We start from the raw sequence: 17,939 nt of genomic DNA, 5'->3' as shown, positions 1-17,939 counted from the left end.
CATTTTATAATATTTTTGGCCTAGAAAGATGGCTCAATGGTTAAGAGCATGACTGCTTTTGCAGAGGAGCCAGGTTTGAGTCCCAGCACCCACGTGATGGCTAACAACTGTCTGCAAATCCAGTTCCAGGGGATCTGACATCCCCTTCTGACCTCTGAATGCATTGCATGACACAGGTGCAATTGTATACATGCCAGCAATACACTCATACACATAAATAAATAAAATATTAAAGAAGCATTTTATGATATTTTAACTAATTTTAGATGGCTTAAAAATTGTGAAAATGATACCTACAGTTCACCTAGCTTCCCATACTATTAAGCCCCTTTCACAGTCATGGTTACATTTGTCAACAGACTTTGTTGATATTACTAACAGAGTTCACATATCTATACTACTACAGGCTCATGAGGTCAGTGGGTCTTACCACTGGTGATTTGAGCCTTGAAAACTTCCTTAAGGTGATATTGGTTCGGTTTCTGTACTGTAGTTACCATTTGTAGTTAATAACTGAAGGAGAGTCTTTGCAACTAAACAAAGCATAAAGCATCAAATTTTCATCCATTCATTTAAGCACCCACTGGTGAATCTCATCTGCAGCAGTGATTACTGCAGTGTTTGCTTAGTAATGATTAAAGAAAATTATATGAATGTATTGCCTGAATGTATGTAAGTGCACCTGTGTCTTGCAATGCCTGCGGAGGTTAGAAGAGAATGTGGTATCCCCTAGAACTGTAGTTATGGACCATTGTTAGCTGCCATATGAGTGCTGGGAATCGAACCCAGGTACCCTGCAAGAGCATTCAGTGCTCTTAACTGCCAAACCATCTCTCCAGCCCCTATGACTATGGTAATTTCTATCCCATCCTCACCTCAAAGGTGCCATGGGGGTCAGGGCAGTGATCACCCAGAAACTTCCTATGAAGCTGTGATTGGGACAGTGGCTTCCAGATGCCTAAAGAAAGTGGAGAAATGTGTGTTTGAGCTCCCAGGAGCTCAAATGGAATAGTAAAGGTGCTGCCCAGGAGAGTCTCTGGGCAGTGGGACCAAGTGCTTGGGGCCACATGGACAAACACACACACACACCCTCCTTGCATTTCTAGCCTGTTGGTGCCCAAGCCTGTAAAGAAAAAGGAAAAAGAAAAAAAAATGTAAAAAGCAGGTAATAAGAATCCAAGTCTAGGGCAGATTTATAAAAAGGAAAGGTATGGGAGGGTTGCTCTAAAATAATTTCTTTGATGATGCTTTAATTTGGTCTCTACAGTCACCATTCCCCTGTCATTAGATTCCCCAGTCATTGCTGATGGCTTTGATTGAATGAGAAAATAGCTCTAGTAAGAGTTCAGGCTCTCAGTGTTTCTTCAATAATAGTACAGGCAAGCCCAATTTAATGGTGCTTTCTTTTAAAAAAGTCATTGTTGGGGCTAGAGAGATGGCTTAGCGGTTAAGAACACTGGTTGTTTTTGCAGAAGACCCAGGTTCCAATCCCAGCACCCACATGGAAGCTAACAACTGTCTGAAACTCCAGTTCTAGGGGATCCAACAGCCTCTTCTGTCCTCTGAGGGCATTGCACAACATGGGTGCACTTACCTACACACAGGCAATACACACATACACATACAATAAAAATAATAAAATATTTTTAAAAAGTCATTGTTTTTCTAATAATAAAAATATATACCCATTGAAAGAAAGGTGGAACTTACAGAGGGATAGAAAATAAAAAGTACCCATATTTCAACATGTAATTGCAGGGGCTTGATTATGATTCATCTTGGCTAGTGTTCTGGCAACCTTTGAACATGAATCACAGTGGTAGTTAGGAGTCAGTAAATACTCATATTCCTGGAGAGGTGGTAGGTGCATTTGGGTGTATCTTTTTATTACAACAATGCTATGAAGCAAGAGTGTCCCCTCCTCCCAAGTTGTACAGTTAGAGAAACATGCAGAGAGGGGTTGCCCCCAAACCTCTGGTTGCTTAGCTGATAGGCTGGGGATGAGGCTGGAGATCTCTTTTGAAAGGCACAAGGAAATATTCTAAACCCTTTATACCTCTGTTGTTTTCTCACAGAAATCAAGGAACGTCCTTCTGTACCATCAGTTTTATGGAGGACGCTTAAGCTTATAAATAGTGGTGATTGTTTTTAACTGGTCTTAAGAAGTGGGATTAGCAACAGAGGCCTGAGTTGTCATCAGTAATGGCTTCTTGCTTTAAGAATAAGTGTCTTGTCTGAACAAATTCCACATTTTGCAGTTCAGGAATATTAGTTTATCATTCATAGCTCTTTATTTCTCAGGTAGAGTGTTTTCAAAAAGTATTTTTTTAAGGTTAGAGTGATGGCTCAGCAGTTAAGACCAGGTACTGCTCTTGTCAGGGCTCAGGTTCAGTTCCCAGCGTCCATGTCAGACAGTTCACAACAGCCTGTAACTCCAGGGGAATCTGATGCTCTCTTTTGGTCTCTTCAGGTACCTGTGCTCATGTGCAAACCTCCCCCACCATATTTAAAAATAAATCTTAAAAAAAAAAAAAACCTTTTAGAGCAGTTTTAGGTTCACAATAAAAATGTGCAGAAGGCACAGAGATTTCAAACCAAATACCCTCCTATTTCTCATAGTCAAGCTTCTCCCTACCCTGTAAATGAAAGCACTGGATATATGTTCTGGGTTTTGTTGTTGTTGTTGTTGTTGTTGTTGTTTTGGTCTTTTTGAGACAGGGTCTCCCTGTAGCCCCAGCTGGCCTGGAACTCACTATGTAGACCAGGCTGGCCTTGAACTCACAGAGATCCACCTGCCTCTGCCTCCCAAGTGCTGGGATTAAAAGCGTGAGCCACCACGCCCATCTGGATATATATTCCTTAGAGTCCTCCACTTCCATGCTGCAGTGAATCTGTGATCATAGGTTCCTTCGGTTCTTTCAAGGCAGTGTTTCCATAAATAGCTCTTAGAAAAGCAATGTTCCCAGCCACATTTACAAGAGATTTTTATAAAACATGATCTCCAATACCCACATTTAAGTCTCCTACAGTTAGGTTCACAGGAGATTGGCTGGCTCCCGGAGCCTGATTGGAGTCATGCCAACTGGAGGGAAGAGAGCAGGCCTCCAGGCAGGCATTTGAACAGAGGCCAAGGAAAGGGACAGGAAGGTGTGGGAGAGGTAGAGGCACCTGCATTTTTCAGGTGTGTGTGTCTGGCCTACCCAGGCATTAAGGGAAGAAAAGAGAAAGTATCTGTGTGAGGACTGTTGTGGAAGGAAGCACAGTCCTTGAAACTGAGCCTTGGGGCTCACACCCCAGCCCTGCCCCTTAACCAGGCGTGTGGTCCTGGGCAAATTAATTGATCTCTCTAAACCTTTGTTTCTTATTAGTAAAACAAGGAGACTTGGGCTGGTGAGATGGCTCAGTGGGTAAAGTGCCACCAAGCCTGACATCTGAGTTCAGTCCCTGGGATGCACATGATGGAAGGAGAGAACAGACTCCTACAAGTTTGTTCTCTGACCTCCACACACGCGCTATGTGCCCCCTCCTCTCCCCCTGTCCCAAATAAATAAATGTAATTTTAAAAACTGAGGAGAGTGAAATTCATTCTCCATAGGTGGTTGAAGTTCTGGTCCCCAGTGTGATGGTATTTGAAGGTGGGGCCTTAGGGAAGCACCTAGGTTAAGGTGACAAAGGTAGAACCTCCAGATTGGGATTAATCATCTTATATAAAGAACAAGAGAAAGAAATCTGGATTTTTATCTATATGTGTACCAAAGAAAAGCCATATGGGGATGTAGCCAGTCAGGGGACCTACAACAGGCCCTGACCAGGCTAGACCTTGATCTTGAACTTCCAGAAAACTTCCAGAACTGTGAGAAATATATCCAAGGTTTTTTATTATAGCAGGGTGAGCAGATCAGAACAGAGGAGCAACAGTTTTTGCAGAAGGCTAAGAACAGGTCTGTGAAGAGCCACAGGCCACCTCACAAACAACTCTCTCTTAGCGTGCACGGGGAGCCGTAGCTGAACTTCACAGCTGGGAAGGGTCACCCAACTCCATCCATCCTGCTTGCTCACTGTCTCCAGAGAAAAAAAGACAAACAGATGAGCACCACACTGTGAGTGGCACAGTAGGGGTAGTGGTACATAGGGAACCCAGGATGTGCTCTGGTGGGGCAGCCCCAGAATCCTGTCCGGAGGAAGGTGAGAATTCAGTAAGTTAACACGCAAAGTTATTAGTCCCAGTGCCGGGTGCACAAACGAAGGGCCCTTCTCAGTTATTTTTGTGCCGCCATCATCTTCCTGCAGTGCCTCCATAGTGCTCTTAAGCACTGGCTGTCACATTTGGTTTCCTCTTTGTTCAAATGTTCTCTTTGTGGTCTGACCTAAGACTCTATTTCCATCTGTAACATTGGGTTTGAAAAGAATTGTTTTCTACAGACTAGTCTAGAACTAGTTTTTGAAGCTACCCTTTCAGTGTGAGGGCGAAATTATGTTGAGCGCCATCAAGATTGTTTTGTTGTAGTCGCCACTTCTTCATGTCTCACTTTAAAAAAACCCTTGATTTTCATGAAACAAGAACATATTATAGTTCTTGGGTAAAATATACCTAAGTACAAAACTATATATGTATGTCTGTTTTTATTAGTATTTTTATCAATTTTTAAAGAATTTATTACAATGTGTTTTGATCATATCCAACCCTTACTTCCTCTCAACTCTCCCTTCATCTTGTATGCCTATTTTTCTTTTTTACTAAAATAAAATCCCTGTGGCTGGGTACTTTTTAAAAAGAGGCTGATTTGACTCAGTGTTGTGGAAGTTCAAGGCCATGGTACTGGCATTCACCTGGCCCTGGTGAGGACCTTGTGGTAGATGTCAGAATGATGGTGGAATGTATTTGAGAGGGATAGATCAATGAGACAGGAAGCCAGAGCATGCGGAAGAGGTAGGCCCATTAGTTTATGACAACTCTCTCAAGAATCAAGTTAGTGTTCCATGAGAAGTAGCCCAATCCCTTCCAAGGGTAGATCCTCAATGATCTAACCAGCTCTCAGTAGGTTGTGCCTCATAAAAGTCCCGGTACCTCTCAACACTGTCATACTTGGGACTGAGTTTCCAACAGATGAATCTTCTGGGGGATAACCCACATTCAAACCATAATATTAGACAATGCAAATGTAAACTTATCTAAACTATGATATAAAGCTATCTAATGATATAAGAAAAACTACTTTTGCCTTATCCCATACATGTAATTGCCATTCACTTTTAAGTGTATTTCTTTCTGAATTATTCTTAATTTTGTGCCTTTGTTCTTTGTTTTTGTTTTTTTTGCCTTTGTTCTTTGTAATCATAGCATGCATATATGGTTTGCATCCTTTTACTTTTTTTTACTTGAAAAATTTTATTATCTTTATTTTATGTGTGTGCTTTGCCTGCATGTAAATGCACCATGTGTGCAGTGTCTCTGGAGGCCAGAAGAGGGCACTGGATCTCCTGGAGTTACAGATGGTTATTAGCAGCTATGTAGGTGCTGGGAACCCAACTCAGGTCCTCTGTAAGAGCAGTACCTGCTCTTAACCACTGAGTGACTTCTCCAGCCCAAAGTAGATATTTTATCCCCACTTTAGAGATAAAGAAACTAGGCTTAGTTAAGTGAATGGTCATAGACTATGAGGCTGATATATGGTAGAGGTAAATCCAAGTCCCTGATCTTTAATGCTGTACTCTAGCTCTACTTGTTTTTGTTATAGATTGTTGACCTCCTCTGTTGAGATCTCTTTGTTTCTTACCCCTCCTTGACAGGGCTGTGTCTGCAGCCAGGGTCTCACCAAGAGCACAGCATTCATTCCCATTGTTGGGTGCCTTGCTTTTCTAGCTTTGACATGGAGAACTTTGGTCTTTATTTACTCTCTGGGTACAAACACACTTCTGTAAGTGTTCACATTTTGTTCACCTCTCTTAAAGCTGGGCCAGGAATGGGTGACTGAGGAAGAGAGCCATTGAGCCTGCAGTTTAGGCTGTGCCCAGACCAAAAATGAGGGGAAATTATAGTCCCTCGCTTTCTTTTGCCTTCTGTCTGTGTCTGGAAGTAGTTTCTCTTGGTGGGTGCCAGAGAAAGCCTGTGATGTGTGGATGGTTGGAGCCATCTACTTCTAAAGTCCCTGGACTCTAAAAGGGCAAGCTAAGATTACTGTTGGTCAAGCTCCATCGGGATAGATTTCCAGTGTGTGCTGAAGCATGTCATTTCAAGACAGGCTTTTCATTCAGAACAACACGTCCTTTGTGATTGCTTTTAGACAGCTCTGGGACAGAACTGCTGGACAGAAGCAGCCATCACATTGCCAGCTGTCATCAAGTTCTCAGACTGGAAAAGTTCAACCTGAAACTTCCTGGGTTGCATCAAACCACAGAGACCTGTCACTCACAAAATAAAAGGCATGGGCTGCAACCTGCCTTTCCACCTTTCCTACAAATTCCGACTACTGTTGCTCTTCACCGTGTGCCTGACGGTGGTTGGTTGGGCCACCAGTAACTACTTTGTGGATGCTATTCAAGAGATCCCCAAGGCAAAGAATTTCATAGCTAATTTCAACAAGGTCATGGCTTTGGGGAAGAAGGAAGCTTTGACCAGCGATGCCAACATGACAGAAGCAGAGCTTGACAAGTGCCCTTCTGTGTCTCCAAAGCTCAGTAAGTGTTTGCTGTTTTCTTCTTTCGCAGGAACTTTGAAAAATTATTTAACTCTGACACATGTGCAAAAAAGTACAAAACTCAGAAATGTATATAGTTTTACAAAATGAATAGAGCTGTGGAACTAGTATGTAAATTAAGAGACGGTATCTCACTAGAACCCCTTAAGGCCCATATTTCTTTCAGTCAGTACCTTGACTTTAATATTCACTACTCAGTAAATTTTTCCTGATTTTTATCTTTACAAATTGGAAGTATATGCTGTGAATGGCTTCTGTGGCATAACTTGTTCAGGGTATAATTTGTTTATTCTCAATGATACATGGTTCAAATATGATTATATGATGTGATTTCATTATTCATTCTATATACGCATGAACGGAAGTATCTGTGGCATAGAATAAAGTCCACTGATTTGGGTTCATGGTTCTCTTCCTCCTCCTAAGACTAGTGTGCTGCCTGGGCATATTCTCATGGATGGACACTGGAGGATGCATGCATAGTCAGTGAGTCCACTTGTGTTTTATCTGTTAGCATCTCCTTTTAGTCGAGGACAGGACTAAGTTCTTCAGTGCCGTCTTTCATGTTAATTCCTTCAGTATCTTGTATATTTTGAATTGCCTTTGATGTCTTGCCTTTCAGCTTTAGTGAACAGTAAATTAGTTTTAGTGCACACACACACAGAGAGAGAGAGAGAGAGAGAGAGAGAGAGAGAGAGAGAGAGAGGAAACAAGACCCACTCAGTGTTATTTCTCATACATCTTGTGTCTCCAGAATATCACAGTGATTGTACTTTTCCAGACAGTCCTCTAAGCCTTGTCTTGTATTGTTTCTTTTTCCCAGAATGCTTTTCTTCAGTCTGTTGTCTCCCTAGTGGATTCTTTTCTAGTCACCTGAAGCTCAGATCTCCTCTTCCAGAAAGGATTCTGGGACTGCCCAGCAGATCACATCTTAGGTTCCCCATGTACAACTACCCCTGCTGTGCCGTTCATCTGTTGGTCTTTCTCTGGAGACAGTGAGCAAGCAGGATGGAGTGGGGTGACCCTTCCACATTCCAGCTCTGCAGTCCGGCTGCCCCACCCCCAAGGGAGCTCTAGCTTCCTGCTCATACTCAAGAGTCATCTGTGAGATAGCCTGGGGCTCTGCAGGTCTGTTGTTCTTAGCCTGCTGCAGAAACTTCAGATCCTCTGTCTCAGTATGTATCAGGCTGTTGAGATAGGATGCTTGCATAAAAAGGGATTGCTCAACTTGCAGGCTGTTTCTGATTTCAAAGCCTGTCCAGTAAATGTGAAGTTTAAAAAAGGGAGCTGTCGGGGAAGGAGGTGGGATGCAGGAGGGCTTAGCTGAGTTCCTAAGCAGAGCTCTGCCTCCCCTTACTAGTCAGTATATTCTCTAATTCAGGTCAGAAGAAGGGGGGTCGGTTGCTTCAGCCTGATGTTTGAAGCCTTATGCAGGATTGGTTAACATGGATGGTCTTTGGTTTTGTCATTGGGCTCCTACCATACTCACTCAGCAGTTGCTGTGTTTGGCTGGAAGTGTCCATCATGGCAGCACTGCATGGTGGGGGAAGTGCTGTAGTGGTGTGGGTGTCTGTTGCCCCGGCTGGGGAGCCAGGCAGGTTTTTCCTTCTTTCTAGCACTTCGCCCTCAGGGGGCTAGGCATGCCCAGTTTAGGGCAGAAGGGGGAAAAGGGTTCTGAGTTTGACTCCATAGAATGCCCTTCATTTTTATAGCTCAACCTTCTGGGCTTTGGAGAAGGAAAAGAGTGGAGGGGTTTCTCAGCCTAGCCCTGGCCTTTGCTGGTCAGTGGGGTGGTTGGGACAGCCTTCATGTCCCACTCGCAAATGGATTATGGAGCCAGGTTAGCTCACCCAGCTACAAAGAAATGCTCTTAAATGCCAATTACTTGCTTTTTCAGCTTGTTATCTTTAACTCATTGTTCTTTGTACAGTTCATGACTAAATTCGACTTTAACTGAATAAGAGTCATAAGAGCTAACTCTCCTATAGGGCTCACAGTGTGCCGGGCAGAGGGCCAAGCCTTCATGTGAATCAGCTATGTAACTTTGAGCATATTACACGACAGCTCCTATATGATGTGTGTCCCATGTTGATTGCAGGAGGCCGGACTAAGCTGATTTTCAAGCCAGACCTCACCTTGGAGGAAGTACAAGCCCAAAACCCCAAGGTGTCCAGAGGCCGGTATCACCCTGAGGAATGTAAGGCTCTACAACGGGTGGCCATCCTCATTCCGCACCGGAATAGAGAGAAGCACCTGATGTACTTGCTGGAACACCTACACCCCTTCCTGCAGAGGCAGCAGCTGGACTATGGCATCTACATCATCCACCAGGTGAGTGTGGGGCTTTTCTAAGCTCTGTGCTCTCAGGAACTCAGCCATATGCTCCTTTGTTTTGGGTAAAAGGAACATGATCAAAGGACGGTTCTCTTACCTTATTCTCGAAGAGAGCAGAGGAAATTCTGACCCCAAAGTGTGGAGTCATGGGACCAAGTTCTGGGAGAAGTTACTGCCCTAACCTTCCTTGGTGGCCAGTGCTCACTGCTAGATGTCTCCTGAGATCTCCTGCCTCTCCTAGTTCTTTCTGTATTTTCTGTGTGCTACATGATGGGGCATTGGACCTCTGCATTTCATTGTTGAGTGTAGCTGTTAAGGGGAGGTCTTTGACAGAGTGCTTGGTGTTACAGTCAGCTAGTTCTGTGGCTTTTTACTTACTTTGACTAGACACGCTACACTTAATTTTTCACTTTCTTGACTTTCTCACTTGGTTTTTAGAAGTGTTTAGTAGGAACGCCATGTAACTGTAGGCCACCTTTGAAGAGTCCAGCACTGAGGTCATGGTGACTAAAGATGCCTGCATTTGGCATTAAAATTTGTTAAAAGAAAAATGAGACCTTTTTTTAAAGAAAAGTCTTATTTGTTATTTTTATTTTATGTGTATATGTGTATTGCCTGCATGTAGGTAGGTGCACCCATGTTGTGCAATGCCTGCATAAGTCAGAAGAGGGTGTCGGATTCCTTTGGAACTGGAGTTACAGACAGTTGTTAGCTCCATGTGAGTGCTGGGAATCAAATCTGGGTCCTCTGCAAGAGCAGTCAGTGCTCTTAACTGCTGAGCCATCTCTCCAGCCCTGAGACATCAATTTAAACATCTGTGTCTGAGGTGCCATTGTAGATGTGTCACTTGGGGCTGTCATCTCACAGATACTTATTCTCTGTGTGTGAACAGTTGTGGAACTCTGTAATAGTCTCCATCTGTTGCAAAAAGAAGCTTTGATGAGTGCTGAGAAGTACACTTGTCTGTATATATAAGGATCCATATTTAGCATACTGTTGGATTTAGGAGTATAGAAAAAGGAAGGAGTTTAAAGTTTAGAAATAAGAGTCAGAACCAAACCTGCTAAAGGTAAGGAATGTGCTCCGTGGATTCAGGAAGCCCAGCAAAGGGCTGATAACTTTTCCTCGAGGCATGATTATCTGTGTACTGAAGATGGAACAGTCTGGTCTTATATAGGAACTCTGCTGCAACAGCTGCAAGCGTTAACTCTGCCAGGGCCTGGTGTCCTTGAGGGTCTCTTTTCTGAGGATCATTTGCTCAGGCAGGTGGGTGAGTTATCTATAGCCCTAAAGGAGACAGGTGGGCTCCACAAACAGTCTCTCTCAGGTCCAGGGAGTGATAAGGCTTGTGCAAGGCCAGGCTGCCAATTTAGGGCCAGTTAGACACTTTAAGGGATTTATGGCTCTCCATAATAAGGCTTGTGGCTCTTCTGCAGTTCACATATTCTATCACATACAGTAAGAAATTACATTTGTCTAGGGATGTGACAGACATAGGTTTTCTCTAGGATCTATGACTGCTTCAGCCTTATGTATTTGACTATGTTTACAGTACCACATATGAGTTCCCTCTCATTGAGCAGGCTTTAAGCCCAATAAGATAGCTGTTGATTACCCCCAAGATAAAATAGTTTGCTGTGCTGGATATTGTTGTGGTTGTTAGGGTTTTATAGCTGGGGTTGGACTATTCATTGATTTTCTCCCTTAGCAGCTTGCGTAGTATCCTCTGATACTATGAGAGCTAGTCTTCAGAGAGGAGGCTTCCCAGATCAGTTCCAGCTCCATTGCTCCAAGTCCTGTGTCCAAAATATTTTCAGCAATAGAGTTTTTCCTCCAAGTTCTGGGGGTCAATCAAGGGCTTTGGCAGTAGCCTGTATTATTTTGGGAGTCTCTTGGACTACCCTTACCAACAGCTTGCAGGGAGGTTCCTCTTGTCTGGCACTGTGCTTCTTATTACATAGCATTCAGATACACACATGCACTCATATACAGATATTATATGTGTAGTTTTCAGTAGGCTTTTGAACTAATATATTTCACCCTGGTTACCATGCCTGGCTCTTTTTTTCTTTTTTCATTTTCTTTTGTGAGACAGGATCTCACTATATAGCCCAGGCTGGCCTGAAAGTCACAATCCTTCTGCTTCAGCCTCCAGACTGCCGAGGTTACATGTGTGTGCCATCACATCTGGATAGGGACAATACTATTTTTATGAATGGACATATTCACTTTTTGTTCTTCTCAGGAAAATGTTATGGTAACTTCTAAAATCTGCTTATAGTCTTATGATAAACTGTTTATCAAGTTAGAATTTATTCTTACAGAATTTGGTTATCCACTTAAGCCTTAAAGAAACTAATCCTATAAAGTTTTTGAGTCATGTTGTATGCAAAGTGTTGGTGATATTGCAAGTCATGTTGTCTTCAAATCTCTATGTAAAGCCACTGTGTGGATTAACCCTCTGCCATTAGTGTTATAACAGAATCTTTTTAAATGATGTCCTAGAAAACTTTAAGTAGCTTAGAAATATTAGCAATAAACTTTGCAGTTTATAGCCATCTTTTTAAAAATTCTTTCTGGCACGCTCTTAAGTCTCTTAGAAGTTCAATATCTATGTAAAAGGTTAAGACTGAGATCATTCAGTAGGGAAGCACTAACAGTAATTGGTATGACTAGTATGTTCAAGAAGTTTTAAAATTATGCATGGAATTAATATAGACATTTAAAAATATGAATTTAAAAGAACATGTAATATGAGGTTACTTTTTTTTTTTTTTGGATGGGGTCTCCCATAGCCTCAGCCCTCCTGGAATTCACTATTTAGACCAGGTTGGCTTCTATCTCACAGAGATCCGACTGCCCCTGCCTTCCAAGTGCTGGGATTAAAAGTAGGTGCCACCCCATCTAACGTGATGTCTAGCCTCTTAATAAAATTTCAGTGTATAATTTACTACTGTTGATTTATTTGTATTTGTATTTTAAAACTACCTTAATTTTTATAAGATACACACAAAATAAAATTTATCATCTCAGCTATTTATTTTTATTTTTACCATCATATTCATTTTTTGTTTTGCTTTGATTTTGAGACAGAGTCTCCCTAGTAGCCCATCTGGCCTGGAACTCACTGTGTAGACCAGGTTGGCCTCAATCTCATAGAGGCTTTTACCTCCTAAGTGCTGGTGTTAAAGGTGTGTGCCACCATGCCTGGCTTCTCTTACTCATTTTTAAGTATACTATTCAATGATATTAAGAGTGTTTGCTGAGAGGCTGGAGAGATGGCTCAGTGGTTAAGTGCTCCTACTGCTCTTCTAGAGGACCCAGAGTTCAGTTCCTAGCACCCATGTCAGACAGTTCACAAACCACCTGTAACTCCAGCTCCAGGAATCTGATGCCCTCTTCTGGCCTTTGAGGGTACTTGTACTCATGTGGCATACACTCACACAGACACAAGCATATACACATAATTAAAAAGAAAATTAAACCTAAAAAAAGGGACTATTTGCTGGCTGGGCATGATGGCTCATGCCTGCGATCTCAGCACTTGAGAGTCTGAGGCAGGAGTATTGCTATAAATTCCAGGCCAGCCTTGACTACAAAATGAGATCTTGTCTGAAACAAAACAAAAGAAAGCAACATCAAAAAGTTTACTGCTATGCAACCAATCTATTGAACGTTTTATTCTTGCTAAGAAAATATCTATCATGTGACTAGTTTCCAGACTCAAAGAGATGTTTTTAAATTAGAGGATATAAATATGTGTGAAGTATAAAGCAAAAATGTAAGCATCTTTTATTATTACATTTCCTCTGTTAGATCTTAGTGCATATAGTCTCGTAAGTGAACAAGAGTAATACCCATCCCTGAATGGGTGCCAAAGCAGAGAACAAGAGAAAGCCTGTCTCAGGAGCTCACATTTTAATTTCCATTCTCAATAGGCTGGAACCAAAAAGTTTAATCGAGCCAAACTCCTGAATGTGGGCTATATAGAAGCTCTTAAGGAGGAAAACTGGGACTGCTTTATATTCCACGATGTAGACCTGGTGCCTGAGAATGACTTCAACCTTTACACGTGTGACAATCAGCCCAAGCACCTGGTGGTTGGTAGGAACAGCACCGGGTACAGGTAAGGCAGCTCTGCCCAAGGCTATGCAGCTTGTCTTACTGTGATCAAGGCTGTAATATGGTGTCCAGAGTATCACTCATTTTCCCTTAGAATTCAAAATAGCAATAGAGAATGTAATAAGGGAAAAAGTCTTCCAAAAACCTTGAGTGAATGTAAGAGGGAAACTGAGTCTCCTGACACTCTCCTTGGTCTTGGCTTCATGTTTCTCTTATAAGTGGCTCACTTTGGATTATTTAAGATAATTCTTCTGTTACTGTTGTGAGAATTCCTTCACTGGAGGTAGGGCAGGAGTATGGGGTTGAGGGATGATAATGGATGCCTCCTCATAAAATCCCCAAAATAGACCCACAAACTGAAGTTTGAGTCTATCAGAATTCACCCTGGGGAACAGGGAACCTATATATTCTAGCACCTCCTCAGACCCACAGCCCTGTGTAGTTAGGGCAGAATTTCCTACAAATGGTTAGCTGGGAGGAGTAGCTGGAACATCGGATGAGAGTCCAGTGACTTTCCCAACTTCTTCCTTCTATGAGGAAATGTCAGTAATCCACAGCCTGATTGTGAGTAACTCTTAAATTTTTTTTTTTTGAGGCAGGGGGGAGACAAGGTCTTACCATGTATTGGCCTGGAACTAGATATGTAGACCATGCTTGTGTCAAATTCACAGATGTCCACCTGCCTCTGTCTCCCAAGTGCTGGGATTAAAGGTGTACACCATGCTTAGAGACTTTTAAACTCTTAACCTTAAACTTCTTATTCCTTTTGAACAATTGCACAGGATTGCTTAAGCACAAGCCTTAGGTGGAGAGTTTAGATTGTATCTTTGCATTAAACTGGACCATCAGAAGACAGAGATATTGCCCATTGTGCTGGGAACTGATTGTAAAGACTTATACTTTGGAGTCATCATCAAGGAGTCTGTCAAGTGCTATGTACTTGAAGAAACAGCCCACACTTGACTCTTGCTGCTTAACTTGTAATTGCAACTGGCCAGGCTTTGCTGTTACATCTAGATACCACCAGTAAGCCTTTGACTCCCTTGTAATATAGTATGCTTCCCTTTTGATCCGAATGCAAGCCCTGAGCCAAACTGTGGCCTTTTTTTTAGAACTAAAAAGACTCTTATTCGAAGATCTGAGAGTTAATGTATTTCTTGTCATGTGTGCGCACATGTGTGTGCATGGTCATAGGCATTAAACCCAAAGCCTTGCAGTAAGCAAGCACACTACTGCCGAGTTATACTTACCCCGTACTTCCTATCTTGAGCTGTTCTGACTTAGATTTTTCTTTGGTTCTGCCTTTTAATTTAAACTTTTCTATCTTACTGTATATGTCATGTCAATGCTTCATCTTTTGTTGCTAGGGAGAGATAGGCCTTCCATCTTCTTGTCTTTGTTACCCTGGGCAAATTCTGCTGGCAAGTGCCTGACAAGTTCAGTTGTAGGCAGCTCAGTGCCGGTGACTGTGTGTCCCTGTGCCATGGAGTGTCTATCAGCTCAGGCGTCTTCACCGTCTTGCCAGTTCCGTGGGTGTAAGTACAAGGAATAGTCACTTGCCACACATTCAGAGGGAGGATGTTAAAGTAACTTGCCCCAAGTGTTTGAGATACAAAAGCACAACTTGTACCTCAAAGGTGATGAGATAGTTTATTCTAGAGCCAAATGTGAGTGACCATGACCCAGGAACACAGATTCGTGTTACCCTAAATTCCATGTTCCAATGTAGAAGCAGTTTCATGAAGTTTTTATAGTAACAGAACAAAGAAAAGCCATAAATGAAGACACTTCTCAAATACATTGGTGGAAACCTTAAGTAAGTGGTTATACCAAAATAGAAATATCAGCTATAGCCCTCAGATGCTATCTGATAACACTCAGCTTTTGGGGTGGTAGGAGCTAGAGCTTTGGTAATACATTCCAAAAAGATTTTTTAAAAAAATATTTATTATTTTAAGTTTATGTGTATGAAAGTATTGTCTGCATGTAGGTAAGCACACCTGTGTTGTGCAGTGCCCTCGGAGGACAGAAGAGGCCATTGGATCCCCTGGAACTGGAATCATGAACAGTTATTAGCTGCCATGTGGGTGCTGGGATTTGAACCTGGGTCTTCTGCAAGAATAACCAGTGTTCTAAACCACTGAGCCATCTCTCCAGCCCCCTAAAAAGGTTTTTAACTTGTTAGTCACAGGACTTTAGAAACAAAAGTGGGCAAGGACAGGCTATTTATGGGGCTAAAGATAGCTCAAGATAAATTGTCATTAGGCTTTGTACTTGCAATATTCTAAACTCTTCACAATCACTGAAGTGCTAATCAGTTGATCAGCCTTCACAGAGGGTTCCGTTTCAAGATGCAGTTTTTCTGGAAACTTTCATCCACAAGACTCATGGTGAATTTTACTACCAAGAATTCCTTTGTACCTGCCTCTTTCTACAAGGACTCTATTGTTCTTTTATGAATACATTTTCCTCATTCTAGGGGCCTTATAGCCCTTAAAATATACATATAGATATATAAGTGCACATTTGAGGACCAGTTAAAATTTATCATTTTCTAGATAAGAGAAGCAAAAGTCCATAAACATAGGGACAATTGCCACACAGCAACTGTGAGACCAGGAGCTCCTCAACACAACTCCTGCCCCTCTCACTCCAGTAGCGCTGATCTCAGGTGTTGTTTGGCCTGTGCTTTTCCCTACCAAGTTCTGGTCAATATTTTCTGCCAATCTGGATCCTTCCAGGCCTAGTTCCTCCTGCTGTTGCAATGAGTCCCTTCTCAGAACCCTGGGGTCACTGGATTCTAAACTTTAGGAGGCAGGACCTCTGAAGCACGGTGCTCAACCATGTCTGGCACATTGTGGATGATGGTAGTGACAGGTCTCCACCAGAGCATCCCTATTAGGTCTCTCATGGAGATTGCCCTTTGGTGCCTGGGAGCTTATGCAGGACTGGTATTTCCATTATCTACAGGATCCTGATATAGGTGCTGCTTTGGTAGATAAGAGTTGCCTCCCCATGAACCAGAGTCTGGTAACTTTGGGCACAAGTCACTGCTAGTAAATGTCTCAGTCAGTAATAGCTACCTTCTAAATATTTTATTTCTTTTCATTGATTTTAGGTTGAAAAATTCCATTTCCCAGAGTTTTAGGTGGAGCTATTATAATTATAATGGTTAATCTTGGTTGTCCTAGACTGAGAGATGCTGAGGAGATCAGTAAAGTGTATCTTAGTGGGTGTCTGTAAGGGCATCTCTAGAGATAGTTAGATCATGTGGGCTCTGACCTAATCAATGATTCAATCCATTGATGGATTTATAATCTGATGGCATCATTGGCAGGTGATAGAAATTTTCAGCTGTGGGGCCTCCTTGGAGCAAGTAGGTCTCTAGAAGTGTGTTCTTGGGAGCTGTATCTTGTTTCAAGCTCCTTCCTCGTCTTTCTTGGCTGTCACGAAGTAAAAAATCTTTTGTACCATACTTTTCCTACCATGCTGTTGTGACATGTCACAGGTCTGAAAGCAATGGAGCTAGCTGGCTGCAGATTGAAACCTGAAACTGTGAGCCAAGATGGTTTTCCTCCTTTACAATTCTTTCTCTCCAGTATTGGTCACAACCAGAGTCTGATTAACATAACGGAATCTGTTTCTGTACAGAGTAAACAGGGTCTGTACTAGTGTGGAAACAAACTACTCAGCTGTAGAGTGGCTTTGGGGTGCCACTTGCCAAGTGGCAAATGTCCATTGTTTACTGAGTCTTTCCTCTTTGTTTTCTTCTTATCTAGAAACTATCAGTATTTAATTGACCCCAGACACTTGGAATTGAAGTTAATTAAACTTAGAAATCCTTTATGTAGTCACATTCAAGTTGTGACGCTGCCCCCACTTGCAATTCCGAATTGCTTCAGAGCTGTATTTAAGGGCTATTTCTCTCTCTCTCAGGGTGCTGACTGGTCACTGAAGTACAGAATCCAGCTTGCCTGGGAGGTGCTTTTCCTGGTGCTTCCTGTGGATTTTTACTTTCCTGTCTTCCTTGTTAGCTGCCGCACACACTCTGCTCTTCTCATTCTGTTGTCTTCCAGTGACTCCCCCATGCACTATCTTCAAGTTCTCACAGCTGCCAGCTGATCTGTAGCCTCAGCTGTCCTGTGAGCTTGGACCCTGTTGTCCTTTGCCTGTTGGCAAAAGCCTCAGGGATATCTCAAATTCAGCTTATCTAAGAATAATTTGTTATCTTGCTCTTGATCCAGATTATACTGTTTTCTGTCTGTTTGCCCAAAAGTGAGAAGCTTGGGGCAGTGGGGTGCTGTGTTGGATCTAGGAAACAAACTCTGGGATGGTGTTTGCAGAGTGAGCATGCCCAGGGCACATGCTGGTGCTGTCTCTTGATTTCCACTTCTCCACTCCGCAAAGAGAAAAGGGCGAAAAAAAATTCATCGTGACACTCGTTCATGCTGAATATGGATACAGCCTCGGAGTCTTTCCTCATGCAATGCCCTTAGCAGCCATTTCCACTCATTGAGTTGGTATGTGAGATGAACTCTCTCATTGACATCTAAGGCAGTGTTGTAGACTTAGGAGTCTTGACTGACTTCTGCACACTAGTGTTGTTAACAACAGGTGGGAGGGCACCTTGCTTAGTGATATCAACAGAGGACTGAAGGTCAGGAGCAGGGGAAGGTGGATATGAGGCCATAGTAAGTGGACAAAATGGACAGAAGTGCATCCTCTGCCTAATGTTCCTGGAACGCCTGCCCTGAAACCAGAGACTGCTGGCCTGTGTGTGTGTGT

The 17,939-nt window shown here is 42.5% G+C and overlaps 1 protein-coding gene across 3 annotated transcripts in view; it reads left to right on the top strand.

The window, feature by feature from the left end:
* B4galt4 (beta-1,4-galactosyltransferase 4) overlaps positions 1-17,939 on the top strand; it is a 48,065-nt gene that overhangs the window by 23,770 nt on the left and 6,356 nt on the right. For 2 of the 3 annotated variants that reach the window (XM_008842881.2, XM_029568206.1), the window contains exons 2-4: positions 6,285-6,678; positions 8,797-9,029; positions 12,971-13,158. In XM_008842881.2, coding sequence (XP_008841103.1) covers positions 6,426-6,678; positions 8,797-9,029; positions 12,971-13,158 — 674 coding nt within the window. In that variant the 5' untranslated portion in view covers positions 6,285-6,425. The remainder of the gene's footprint in view (positions 1-6,284; positions 6,679-8,796; positions 9,030-12,970; positions 13,159-17,939) is intronic. The other variant, XM_008842884.2, reaches the window with a different exon arrangement.

The sequence above is a fragment of the Nannospalax galili genome, unplaced genomic scaffold (assembly GCF_000622305.1).
Source record: "Nannospalax galili isolate Female #2095 unplaced genomic scaffold, S.galili_v1.0 scaffold18, whole genome shotgun sequence".
Lineage (NCBI taxonomy): Eukaryota > Metazoa > Chordata > Mammalia > Rodentia > Spalacidae > Nannospalax > Nannospalax galili.
This window is presented reverse-complemented; position numbering and strand designations above follow the sequence as displayed.